The following is a 14,171-nucleotide window of genomic DNA, read 5'->3' as shown; positions in this document are numbered from 1 at the left end:
CGGCTAATAGCTTAATTAATTAATAAAAAAAAAATCTTCATGTCCTTATTTTGGCACTACAACCTTCTGACTTTCTGTGGCTTGATTTTATCCGTAGCAAAGTAGTCAGCCCTGCATACGGGGAGGCGGGCCTGGATGGGATTTAAGCCCCGGTCCTGTCGTGTGAAAACCGGCACCGCTGTCGCCTCTTCCGTTTGACCGAGGAATAACAAAATATTAAAGAAATAAAAAATTGGAAAACCATGGAAACCTAATTGCTTTGGAATGATGGTGCCGTGACTTCAGTTTATACCTATGGGCATTGAGAGACCCTAAGAAGCTTGAACAGTTTTTGTTTCCTATTTTTAATGCGGTCAATATGTTTACTATAATACGGATACTGTAAAAGCCTAACCATCATTTATGTGTGTTGGAGGAATTTCAATTTAGTCGAGATTCCACCCCAACATAGGTTTGTTGTAAAGTCACACCTTAATCGGCTGGGCTAAATCACCGTTCTACTTGTCATTTGTTAAGGTCGATCAAAGACATCAAACTATAAAAAAATAATAACCTAAAAACTTTTGGCAATATGGCCGACCTTCTTGAATAAACTGGACTTGAAAACTTTCTTCCATTCTGACCAGTAGTGCCTTGTCCTCTGTCGGAGACGTCTGATTCCATCCCGAGCCGAGCAGATCAGCTCATTGAAGCGGAGATTGTGGAATGCGCTACACAATACTAACTTCATTACACAGTTGATAGATTGCCCTTTATTGTTTAATATGAGACCATGGATTCTATTAAACATAACATTTGACAGCTTTACAATTGATTAATGAACATATTAGACATCAGATATTGTGACAGTTTTGCAGTTCGATTCCATTCAACTGAGCACGTTTGAAAGTTAGTTGCGAATAAAAGGTTAAGCGCGTCATTCCCATCCATTGTTTCAATGCATTGTTGTTGAAAATTGATTTAGCAGAAGTTAATTGATCTTTTAAACATCTAACGTAATCAAAGTGAAGAGTATAATGTGTACCTCCTTCATCTTCTTACTTGGCACTACAACCTCGAGAAGACTCGGCCTGCCATTGCTGGCTTTCTGTGAAGTTGATAGTCCTGCGCACGGCAAGGCGCTCTGGATGGGATTTAATCCCCGGTCCTGCCGCGTGAAGTCCGGCACCACTATCGCCTTGGCCACCGAACCGCCCGAAACTTTGTACCTTGCCCAGCTTTTAATCTGATCAAGTCTGACAGTTGGCGAGCTGTCAAGATTAACTATCGTTCAGCCATTGTCCTAGTGTAGAGGAGCTATTTAAGAATCACTTGCAGTACAAACATTCAAATTACTTACACATTTTTCAATACACAACGGACCCAAAATGGCAAATAGTTTTTTTTATAATTAATGCAAATAGATATCAAACGCACACCAGAAGGAGCCCTGCGAGAGTGGAATCAGTTGAATGGAAGAACTTAGAAATAACCTGTTTGCTTCGCGAGGCTTCATAGTAGACCACATCCGCTTACCGGACAACGTGGTATGATATTTTTGTAACAAGAATGGCACCAAAAAAAAAGGGAAATGTTAGCACCTACTACACTTAAGCATAATTTATATCACCTGCATTACAAGCAAAAACCAGGGAATGAAAGACACAGAACGGCAGTTAAATGTGTTTCACAACAGCCGGACACGTGTGCCGCTCGTGAGTTCGGTGGTACTCTACTCTAAGAATAACCCCAGCTGAACTCTTATGCCAAGTGTGAGTTGTTTTCAACTCTATTAGAGTGCTGTGGAACATTGTGTAAACATTGAGGCCATATTTGCCGACAACGTTTTGTTTTTATTCCCAGAGTACCTTAAAGACTTCCACTAAAACGATCGCACATAACTGCGGAAATCCCCGAATTCCGGTGGAGAAGTTTCAAATTCAGTAATTTAATTGCTCTACAGAAACACATCAAGTTTTAGACTATTTTTTCTCCTTTGTAGAGTGTACGTAACTAAAAAAAGAACTAAACAACATCGGGCAAGGATAGGAAACTCATAGAAGATCCCTTTGATGTATAGCAATCCTTCCACCGGCTTCTTCTAATTCTTCAGATAGAACGACGTTAATCAACAGTAAGTTGTTACCTATCCTGGTTCAAGGAAGCTTTCTTCACAATTCTCTCCAATATTACTCAACGAAATCTGCAACAAGGTTAAGCAGACAACAAGACATCGGGGAGGGCAGAGGCCACACCATGCTGTACGTTTGCGTCAAACGGTGTCTAACAAGCCATTACACATTCCAAAACGCGGTCACCGATTGACGTTCATTTCTTCAGGACAAACACACCACGTTCCCTTCCCGTGCTGCTCGGTCAGCAAAACCGCGAGCTTATAGCTTAAAGGTGTTCTTAATTGCCGCTTTAATTACTGCACCAATCCATCCCTGAATGCTTGCGTCGATAACGTAATGCGCGATGCGCTCACTGATGCCCCCGCGAAAACCATGGCCCTACCATAACATTTTAACAATAATTCTGACGCCATTACATGGCCGTGGCTAAAAAGCAGGTTGACGTACTACCAGGACCCCGGAAGCGGACGACGTAAGCACGAAAAATAGGATCATAACGCTGCCTGTAGCCACAGACACCGAGACCGCACTCACTCATCCTACTGACCTGATCGTAACCAGACCAACAAATCTCAACACGCGTGTTAAAGATGCGCAAAAGGTGCGCGTTACGTGATGGCAATGCGCGGACAGCTTTTCGCTGTGCCCTAGCCGGTAAGCTGAGCGGGCGAGGTGGTGATGATCGATCAACAATGGCAATATTGTTCCTGCCCTGCCATCCTGAAGATGCTGCGGGATTGGGAGTTTAAAGTTGTGTTTACCACACGGGGACAGCATCGGACGGACTGCTTTCGGGGAGGAGGCATCTGGTGATGGTGGCGATCGTTATTTAATGTTTGTCTCCCCGCTTAACCATACGGAGAAACAATTATTGACACAGGCAGATTGACCCGCCTTAAAATCACCTTAAAGACTGGCAACATCACCGGGTTAACAGCACGAAAAAGCCCAAAACAACACTTAAGCAGCCAGAGATGTTGTGAGACACGTTCAATCTAGATCCTTTTGTGTGCGGGATGAGGTAATGCAGCAATTTTATTATGCACAGTTTACAGGGCATAGGGAAGTGGTTGAGTTTGAAGTACAAGCGTGCGAGGTTCAATATGTAGCATCTTCTATTTCACGCCATTCGGCAACAACGTGTGGTGTGTGTGTGTGTGTGCGGGTATTGTTGTGTCGTTAGAAATGGTGGTGATTTTCAGTGGCATCACCCTATAGGACGGCAAGGATAAGCAACGATCATGGCTATTCGAAAGCTTCAAGGCTTCTTCAGACATTTTCGTTTCAATATTTTCTGGTTTTAAAATTAAGAACTCAATTTGGTTTCAAACATTGATCTAAATTCTAAAGAAATATATCAACGGTTTTTCTGTAATCCTCACTTAAAACCAATTTTTATCTCTTGAATATCCTCCAAGAGATATTACAGTATTGTAAATTTAACCTTGGCTCTGCGCAATCGACAAAACTGGGCCTCTCAAGAACTTCGCTGATCTTTGTCACTTTAATGTATAATTCAAATACTTCTATTAAAATTGTAATATCTTGTTTGATTGTTGACATACTAAACTTTGGGGCGGTTCGGTGGTCGAGGCGACAATGGTTCCGATCTTCAAATGGCACAGAACCGGACCGTTCCAATCCCATCCGGACCGTTCCCCCGTAGTGAAGACTGACTGCAGGACAACTAGGTGATATCATTAAGTCTAGTAAGCCAGAAATGGTAGAGTCGTTATGCCAACAAGAAAGAGAGAGATGCTAGACTATATTCACTCTTTGCTGGATAGGTAGTCTGGAACATCAGTCGATAGCTTTGTTTTAAGCAACAATATTTTCTCCTCAGATTATTCTGCTGTGATCGTTGCACAAGATAAACGAATAGTTTTTAAAATTTTGGATTAAATTTTACAATTACATCCATAGTGAAGCTACATGGTTGTTGAAAGATTTATAAGATTTTGACATATGCTAAAAAAAATACAGTGGCGCTATCTTTTGTAAGTATTAAAATGTCAAAAAAACGGTTTAGACAATAGAATATAAACAGGTATTCGAAATATTAACACAAATGCGCTAATATTCTGATCGAGCAAAGAGCAGCTGGATACGTAGGCTAAGAAGTTTGTTCACTTCTGTTAACAAGCATCAATTCCGTTCCGGATTTGAAAGTGTTAAGCCAAACACCGATTAAAAGAGTTTCCTCGAGACAAACGGATTACAGCAAACCCATTTCATTTCCCCCATAAACTACATCGTTTGGCAAACGTTACATTCAACAGTCAGCTGTCAAAATAAATGTCATTACCTACATAAAGCTTGCCGTTCTCATCTAACATCCACACTGCGGTTCTCACCTTAACCTTCCGCAACGGAAAATCACCTTCTTCCGTAACAGATGATTCAATAGGAAGAAAAAGAGAAACGCATCCAAAAACCGTTATGCAAAACGCAGAGCAGCAGCATCATCATCATCATCGGTAGGCTCGGGGTTCCGTGTTGGCAAAGTGCCAAAACACCAAATTAAATCGAATTCGATAAATGTAAAAACATCTCAGCACGCGCGTTCAGTTCGCGTACCAAATCGCGGTCTATACACTCACCCATACACTAGGGGCAGTAAAGTGCGTGAAAAATGCGATTAAAAATGGTTGCCTTACCGACCTGCCCGAAACTCCGAATGATACACCGGTAACAGTCACTGGGTTCAAGTCTGGCCTGGCCGGACACCCACCAGAAACCGACGGTCTGCTTTCGCCAAGCTTTGCCACCAGGTGGAAACGAATGTGTGTCCTAACAATAACTGTTCATTTCCACACATCACTGAAAGGCGGATCGACTCCTTCAGATTCGAACGCCCTTGTCCAATGGTGGTGAAAATTAATTTCCGCATAAACCAAACCCCCCCCCCCCTCCCTTCCACTCTTCGTCCGCCATTGACGGGCGCATTAGAAAATGGTCAAGCCAAACAAAAGGCCTGACACTATCCGATCGCTCTACGATCCGCCTTCGCTACCAAGCGCAGCGCGCAAGTGTAGATCGGGCAAAAGTCCTACAAATGGCGCCACTTTTTCCTTCGCAAGCCCCGGCGAGCTGTCTGTTGATTTGGCCGCATTCATCATCCGTTGCGAACCGTCCGTCGTCCCCGTTTGACCGACGACTACAAACTGGACAAACAAAAGCATCCAATTCCTGCGCCGTACGGACTTTCACCTGTGCTCAGAGTGCGGTGCACAGCCGCGGTGATGCGCTTGACGCGATCGCGTATGCACTTGAACCCTTCCGAAGGCGACAATGGTAAGGCTCGACCCGGTGCTGGTGGCGACGATGATGATTACTTCAAAGCGCTGGTCAATGTGCAGAAGAATGGACGAAAATGAAAACAGCACGCCCTCCTAGGCGCGCGGCGTTTCACTTTCTGCACTCGAGCTGTGTAACAGCGGGCAAAGCGGAAAACGTAGTAATTTTACAAAATAATTCATCCGCACGCGTAACAGTCGTACCGATAATACTGCAAAATTAAACATGAATTTTAGGAAAACCGTCCCGTATGCTCCAGCGAACTGAGACCGAATTTAACGTGCAAAAGTTGTAAAAACCAGCAAAAGTAAATGAAAACGAAAAATCGAATGAAATGTTTTTTTATGAAATTTTCCACACACAACCACACATCCGCGATGGCCACCCAGCAACTGTCTGGTTTCGTTAGGGTAGGGACGTTAGGGAAGGCGGCAGACTTTTCCTCGCCAAAGTGACATGTGTGAAAGGAAAGCGGCGACGTGAAAAACGCTGGGAACGGCCTTCCAAATTTATGCTGCGTTGTTATGAGAAGCTGATTAAATGGTGCGCGCGCTCATCCACCCTCGTTCGACTGTCAAACACGAGTCAGACAAGCAATAGACAAAATTTTTGATACAATTTTGCTGTCTGCTTTTCATTTCCCAACCTTCACGTAGGCAGGAGATAAAGCTTGGTTCGTTTTTTTTTGTTGAGCAGTCTTTCGGTCGGGGATTTGCCATTGAAGATCGTCTCGTTTCTCAGGCGATTGGTAACGGCATCGTTACCATTTGCAGACCTCATTACCGTCTGTCCTTCGGTTGGCAGAGCTGTTAGTCAGCCACCGTGTTAGATAAAGGGTCAAGTTCGTACCGTACCTAAAATGCATCGAAAAAAAAAACGGACAACTAAAGCAGTTGTACAATTTTTGTTCCCCTTGAAAGGAGTAAACAAGATGGCTGAGTGGTTTGGGGAAATTGGAACATAATTCCATCCCATGATCGTTAGTATAGTGCTTATTTAACGCCTATTTTCACACTGCCCTAGATGGTTTTCAAATATATCCGCCTAGGGCACGATAAATGAAAACAAACAACGAGTTGATGTTATTAATTCGTATTTTTAAGGGCACGCATACGAGAGTGTGATTTCACCCCGTAATAGAAACAGTAGCCCTTTTTTGGAAAAACGGAACCGCGGAGTGCTAATTGCGATCAATGCTTGATAAAAAAAAGACCTGACGCATGAAAGCATAAAAATATGTTTTTTTCTTTACGATCTTTACGAGCTGGTTGGCTTTCCTAACGGTTGACCATCTATAACAATTAGCTGCTGTATAGATAGTCCTAGGGCATGGTTCAGCCAGCGATATCAATAATACACGAATGTACACCAAAGCAACTGGAAGGAATCATGCGGAATGTACTTGATAATGTTAGGTTCAAATTGATTACTTTTTAATTGGGTCAGATCGTTCTACTCCAATAAATATAAATGTGTGTTAGTGGTCCCTTCAAACGTCCATCGGTTTTGTGTAATGTTTGTTTTAGGTAGTCACGACATTTTACAGCTATTTCAATAAATCTGGAACTGATAGCAGCTCTATCCCAGAGCAAATAATGTTGCGGACATTGGCGATAATGGCGCCAAATGGACCAGGTGGTCCTCTGGTAATGGCGTCTTCGGTTTTACCTACATTCTAGTACTCCAACATTCAACATCTAGAGAAAGAAGATCCCGGTAATACGGTAAAAGAGTCTTGTAAGATTGAAAAATGCATCAGGAGCTGCTGAAAGAATACAGTGGTCCTGCCGGTTTAGAGGTCAGAGTATTCGTCCATAGAGTAAAGAAGATCCTAAACAAGAGAGCGATTTTTATACCAAATCTATCTATGGCTTCTCAGTAGATAATCACTTTGAATCTGACGCCGCTTGTGAAAAAAAAAACTCTTCCACGGTGAGTGCGTCGTTGGAGTCGTTGAGTGGTCCGCTCAACTAACCGGATCAACAACAAAATTTAGCAACATGTTTGTCACCAAGATCTAGACGGAAAAGAAAGAAGAGGGGACAGTTTGTACGGAAGTTTAGCCAAAAATCTGAAATTTTGCATTACAGGTTTTCGTATCCAGATCTTGGACCTGAAAACAACTTGGATAACTACGACTCCTTGGACATCTTTCTGAGTAGCCCCCAACGCATTAATCTCTTCTTGTGTTCAGCGACTCCCGAATACGCGTATACCTATTATTTAGATGCTGATTTTCCCTGTGCCATTCGTCTGACTGATAACGAACATCAAAACTAGTGAGTGGATTAATACAAATTAGCGATATTTCCCCTATTGTAGTGCGGTACACCGTAATCCTCATTTTCTTAGGGTTTTCATTTTTGTATTCGTCGCGCCATTAATCAGCGCTGACTCTAGCAGATACAGCTATCTCAGCGATCTTCAAGGTGCCTTAATGACTTATGACCAATTTGATTGCCTCTGAAATGAGCTGCTGTACGCTGCACATAAATTCGTAATTATCCGTTCGTTTGATGACATTACACGGAAGTAGAGAGTTGAAACCCAAGACCTACACGCTACAAGCGGAACTATGCCTACCCACACCATCGAGCATGTCCGATGCGTCCAATTGCGTGTAAAGTACTCCGTCTCACCTTCTGAACGGATGTCACACGGAATCGCGATGAACTGGCATATGCAGATTGGTTACGCGAAAAGTAGACAATAATCGGGTCCTTCGATTCAAGAACGTAACGATCGCACACTGTTCTCTGGAGGAAGCTTCGCAAAGTCACACGGGAAACTGTGGTTAAAAATTCGTTTACAGTAATTAGACACATATCGATTGGAGATGGGATGACAATTGTCTAGCGTGGAACCGCTAGGTACAATTCTCTTGTCCTTCTCTCTTGCTTCTTTATATTATTTATGTTAATACTTATTTATCATTTGATTATGTTTTACGTTTTCTATCATTTTCTATCCCATTTCCAGTTACTTCCTATTTCGTTGTACCATGCTTACTGATACGAACCCCGGGCTGGTTTCACAATATTGTAAAAGTAAAAGCGCCCTCGCGCAAATGTTACTTAATCCAACAAACGGCTTGATACATGTTTCGTGCTTCAACTAAATTGTCTTATCCTCTCATCACAAACCATTGAAAGGGACCGGTTTTACACCCCAAAAATAAAAGTAAAAAAACACACACACACACCAGCTCCTCAACAACGATCTCGCGTGTACAAAACCCCTCGGTCGCCAGGTTGCGAGATTTTGGCAATGTTTTTTTTTAAGCTGGTATTTACATCACAACATATTCACCTTACTGACCGGCTGGACAGGCGAAAATTTCTCTCGCCGAAAAAAAAAACACAGTGACTTGACCGAGCGCAAGGAGTAAAAGTGAAAATAGGTCACCGATTGTGCTCCAATGGGAGGGAAAACATCTTTCTCCACTAAAGCTTCGATCCCGAGAAGCCACCCGGACGGTTGCAAATCGGTTCCTTGGCCGCTAGGATGCACGAGGAAACATTCCACACATCCGCGCGCACTGTTATGCGATCGGTTGCGATGTTGCAAAGAGAGATCGCAATGAGCAGTCTCGAATGGGAAGAGAGATCGAGTTGGGCTGCTGCGCCGGTTCGTTGGTGCCGATGGATGATGCGAAGCGACGTGCTGCTAGGCGCATGGGCAACTGTCGCGCAACAACGAGCGATCGCGTACGTGCAACCCAGAAACAAAACATTTACACCCGCGGACCGGACAGCGGTGCTACGAACGGGTCTACAGTTCGTAGTTGGATAGTGTCCCGCATGGACGTGCTCTGCACCGGACAGCCAGAAGGGAAAATTCGTTGCGATTCATCGTTCATCATCGCGAGTGGTTGCAAGCGGAACGGTTTTGAGCGTCCGTTCATGATCGGTGCTGTGATTTGTCACATCGAAGTCTCTGCGTTAGCGACGAACCCCACGGCGAACGGTTGGAGGAAGCGACATCGGTTTACGATCGCGCGCGACTCTCAACCGGGCAGCATATAATTAGGCGGGTTTTGCGTTCGGCAGAATCGATACCCGCTTCTAGATCGGGCCAGCAGCAGATAAGGGTGGGTTCCGGCCAGCTCATTACTCATTTCGGGGCCGGCTCCCGTACGTTCGGACGTGATCGGAAAGCAGTGTGGCACAGTGTCCGAATACGTGAAGCCGTCGTGTAGCAGCAGTGACACCGGACGGCGGAAGTACAGCCGAAAGCAGGGCGGGTGCTACCTATTCATTGACAGGCCAGTTTAATTTGGTGGAAAATACAATTAAAAGTGTGTGTGTGTGTGTCTCCGGGAAGCCACCATCATGGATTTTCTGCACCAGATGAATCTCACCGATTTCACAATCTCGGAACTGTTCAACGTCAAGGGAGTCGGTAAGTTTTTCCAGTTCCAAAGTGCATAAGGCTGGCAAGTACTTTTTCCAACCAAAAAAAAAGCCCCGCTCAGTGTACCGTTGCCGTTTGCTGCCGTTTGGCTCGGTTCAGCAAAAATTTAAAAACACGCGACACTAACGAAAAAACCGCAAAACAAGTCCAATTATAAATAAAACTACCCAACGACTTTACACACGGTACAGTACACTCGGAGGGTGCAGAGTTTTGTCGCGCGTCCATTTTTTTTTTTTGTTATTTTCGGTGGGCGAAAGTAATGCAGCTACTCAAGAAAGAGTTCCTTTCAAGAGGGCATTCTGGTAACTTGAGCACGATTGCTCATACACACACACACACACACACGGAAGGTTCCATTGGCGGTTCATTTTTTGTTTAAAGCACGGACCCACATGTCCACGAGAAAGCCGCCCCGACAATGCCGTCAATTCTAACGGGAAGCTGAACGGGGGGCTAGCTGATCGAAAGCCGGCATCACTGCTCTTTACGTCATCAGGCAAGCTTTCGTGCAGGCAGGGGTAAAGGATTTGGTAACGCTGCCTGGCAACTCCGGCTGTTTTGTCCATCCTGCCGTACCATGCATACCAATTGAGCACCGAGAGAGGATAATGGAGGATGTACCAACATTTTGCTCCATTGTGCCGGGCTCCAAACCTACCGTGGCATGGCGATTGAATTTTACTGTCCTAAAATCAGAAGACTAAAATTTATCACCAATTTTGCAACACCCAAGTGTGCCGCAGAAGCGAAAGAGACCCAAAAACGGGGAGAAAGATACCCAGCTGTTGAATGGGCATCAACAGGGGCACTGGGGCCAGTACCTTAATACTTAAGTATGCTGCTCGTGCGCCCATGTGAACGGACGGTTAGATTTTGGGGATATATTTATTACCCTAAGTCGACTATCAAATTCTAAATGTTGTTTATGAAGGAATTTCTGGCAGTTCTTCAGCGAGAACTGCTTTACGATCGACAGTTTGTCCAATTTTTTTCTTTTTTGTTGGTCTGGCCTTTTGCCAGTTTAAGTTAAGTGTTCACTTCTGTGACTTCTCTTGAAGCTATTAAAACACACATGCAAAACGAATAGCTGCATCGTTTTTGCAGCTTAAGCATCGAGAGTGGAGAGCAACACTTGCCGTTCGACCTTAACAGGAACATTATCTGATATTTAACTAGTGTTTACAACGTAGCGTACACAGTGCACCACAAACAACTCCACTGCAGGTAGGACATTGTAGGAACAACCACAGACAGGCACAACAAAAAAAATGCGGTGCAAACACTTCACAAATGGGGGCATGATAACTAGTATCATGCGAATGTATTTGAGAAATGGTAGGAGGGCCCTTTTTTTAGGAGTTAATGAAGTGTGCTGAAGTTAGGCACGATTAGCTTTGGGGATTTAATTGCCTGCATTTAGTCATAACCTTCCCTTTTTTCTTCGCCTGGAACGAAAAAAAGTGGAAGGCTTCTGATGTTAAGCTTATATTTTAAACGAGCTAACGTTTTTTTGACGTGGCTTAGCGGCTTGTTGGAAGCGGAGTCTGTCGCAAACATGAAGGGAGATTAAAGCAAATCCCATCAAGAGCAGATGGTAATGTTGATCATTAGTAATCGAATACTTAAATGGCGTCCACTGTATGAACCGTTGATAGTGGTCCTAGCAGCAACGAACTGTACTACTGAGCTCCACATTCTGCATCTTAACTTCCACAAACGAGGAATTTCACATTCAGTCGAAAAATATTAGCATAATGATAGGACCTTAAATACATACGACTCATGGAGCCATATCCATAGATGCAAACAGCCGCAAAACTGCAGAAAATTAAAATGCGGGAATATCAAATGCAGACAATATCCTGACGAAAACAAGAATATCGTATAATAATGGGCTATTAGTAAGTTAACAGAAGAACGCCAGAACTGGACTGAATCGAACTGAAGTCTTTGCGATCTGAACGGCTGCACGTGCGCTGTGTGAGTCATGTGTGAGCAGCATCGCTTAACATTCTAGCCCAAAGCCGCACGGCTCCAAAAACCCGACGACATACAAATCGAAGCCGTTCAATCGAACCATCCTTCCTCACATCGTTTGAAGTAATCGTCCTATCTTCTTTGTTTCATTTACCATCACTATGCATATGACGCACAACACACACCCCGCCTCACCCACGGTGCAGAGGAACACATCGATGCGTACCCTTTGATGGCATCGCCCGTACCGAGCTCCATCGTGATTGCCATATACCTTTACTTCATCTACAAATATGGACCAAGGTATGTTTCGTGCCGGGCTCATCTGATTAGAATAATATCATCATCGGCCGTACATTGAAATCCATCGCAGAGCAGACTCTTTGTACTGGATAAGATTAAATTAATCCCACTAATAGGTGCTAATGATTTGTGCTCGGTCGATCTTTGCAGCTACATGGAGTACCGAAAACCCTTCAACCTGCGCTGGATCATTGCGGCCTACAACATCTTTCAGGTGGTGGCGTGCGGGTACCTTGTGCTCAACGTAAGTATACAGCAAATATAGAGCAATTTGGAGGAATTTCCATGCGATGGCCTTGTATCCTAGATATCTCACTCTGCCATTCATCGCTCATTATCGGTAGATTTAGAACAATTATGTTCGAAACTACCGAAAAGCTGGACATGACGGCTCGTTCGTTCTCCGAGAGAAGAAACTGGAGATCGTGAAGCATTTCCTTAGTACCAGCCATTCGGGTTTAAAACATCCTGCCTTTTCTGTAAAAAAACGATAACGCTTCACAGAGATGATCGTACAATCCAGTAGAAAATGACGGGGAAGTGTCCATGAATTGGAGAATTTTTCGCCCTTCATCTTGGCCCTTGTTAGCAGAGCCTTGTACAAAAGTTCAATAAGGTCTTGGACAATATTTGGACAGTATCAGCCATTGATATGCCAGATTTCTAGTCGATTCTGCATATTTTTGAGCAGTAAGCAATCACGCACGAGAAACTTTTTGAAACATTCTGTGACCAACACGGAGGATCAATTCATCACTAAGTCTTCGAAAGAGATAAAGATCCCAACTAATAGCCGAAACGCTATCCTGGGCAGAACAACTCTTAGCGCTAGAGCAATCCATGATTTAATGCAACATCTCCGTTCTTTCCTTACAGTACATTAAGGTAGGATTCGAATTTAACTTCATCGGACGCTGCACACCGAAGCTCCCGGTCACCGAGTACGAGCATGGGCTGGATGCCGTCTACTATGGTTGGCTCGCGATGTGTCTCCGTATGATCGAATTCATCGAAACGGTATTCTTCGTGCTGCGCAAGAAACAGAACCAGGTTTCCACGCTTCACGTGTACCATCACATCAGCACCTTCCTGATCGTTTGGTGGAGCTTGAAGCTAAGTTTATGTGCGTTTGTTGTTCTTAAATTAAAGAATCTTTTGGAGATTATGACTAATTTAATTATTTTGCCCACAATTCTACCTCCACAGCCTACCAGGAGATGTCCATCATGGTACTAAACTCGATCGTACACATGATCATGTACTCGTACTACTTTCTGTCTTCGTTCAAACCCTGCCAACCGTTCACGAACCGCGTCAAGCCGGTCATTACCATCATCCAGCTGGCGCAGCTTGTCACGATGCTGGTGCACGTGTATGCCGCCCTTCAGCCGTCCTGTGCCGCCAACAAAACCATCTACACACTGCACGCAATCAATCTGGTCATCCTGATCAGCCTGTTCACCAACTTCTACATCCAGACGTACGTGCGAAAGGCACGGAAGCTGAAGCAAAAGTAGAGTTGTTCGTAATTTGCTTTTAGTTTTTAACTATTGTGTGGGTTAAGCATATGGGTGGGTGAAAATTGGAGGTGAAAAGATTAAGCGTAAACATTATGCCAGACAAATCAGCAGCAGCTGCAGTGCAGTAGCAACCCACAGCATGTTACCGAATGCATCCAAATGGGTGTCATCGGTAACATTTCTGTGTCTGCTCCAGATTTCACAACGACGCGCGAAGGCTGTACATTTTATCTATTTATGCACTTTCCTTTTGCATCCTTTCATCTTCTACAAAAACCCTGAACTGCCTTCAAAAAATACTGTTTTTTTTTACATTTGAGATAAACGATAAATAAATAAAAATAAAAATGTCCCCTTTTGTGTGTACAATTAATGTTATGATGTTGCTTCCATAAGCATGCTTAAAAGGTGCTATTACCACCCTCCGTTTAAGTAGAGCTAGACGGCAAAGTGACTTACATTCCTCCTTAAGCAAAAATTATCTATTTTGTGGCGCTTTGCCCGATAATCGTTCAAGGGGTGGCCGACCATAAATTTTGACCCC

General features: G+C 43.9%; 2 protein-coding genes across 2 annotated transcripts in view; one reads left to right on the top strand and one right to left on the bottom strand.

Annotated features, from left to right (window-relative positions):
- LOC118512915 (oxysterol-binding protein-related protein 9) overlaps window positions 1-14,171 on the bottom strand; it is a 49,108-nt gene that overhangs the window by 30,627 nt on the left and 4,310 nt on the right. The window lies entirely within an intron of this gene.
- Window positions 9,185-13,996, top strand: LOC118512910 (elongation of very long chain fatty acids protein 1-like). Its single transcript, XM_036058052.1, has 5 exons — window positions 9,185-9,812; window positions 12,011-12,107; window positions 12,258-12,351; window positions 12,984-13,230; window positions 13,314-13,996. The coding sequence occupies exons 1-5, from the start codon at window positions 9,743-9,745 to the stop codon at window positions 13,622-13,624; spliced, it is 819 nt and encodes a 272-aa protein (XP_035913945.1). The 5' UTR covers window positions 9,185-9,742; the 3' UTR covers window positions 13,625-13,996.

The sequence above is a fragment of the Anopheles stephensi genome, chromosome 3, assembly GCF_013141755.1.
Source record: "Anopheles stephensi strain Indian chromosome 3, UCI_ANSTEP_V1.0, whole genome shotgun sequence".
NCBI lineage: Eukaryota > Metazoa > Arthropoda > Insecta > Diptera > Culicidae > Anopheles > Anopheles stephensi.
The sequence above is the reverse complement of the archived record's forward strand: the minus strand, read 5'-3'. Positions and strand labels throughout refer to the sequence as shown.

Coding starts and splice junctions, on each gene's coding strand:
- LOC118512910 (XM_036058052.1), top strand. CDS start 9,743: ATGGATTTTCTGCACCAGATGAATCTCACCGATTTCACAATCTCGGAA. Junction 12,352..12,983: donor GCGGGTACCTTGTGCTCAAC/GTAAGTATACAG, acceptor CTTTCCTTACAG/TACATTAAGGTAGGATTCGA. Junction 13,231..13,313: donor GAGCTTGAAGCTAAGTTTAT/GTGCGTTTGTTG, acceptor CTACCTCCACAG/CCTACCAGGAGATGTCCATC.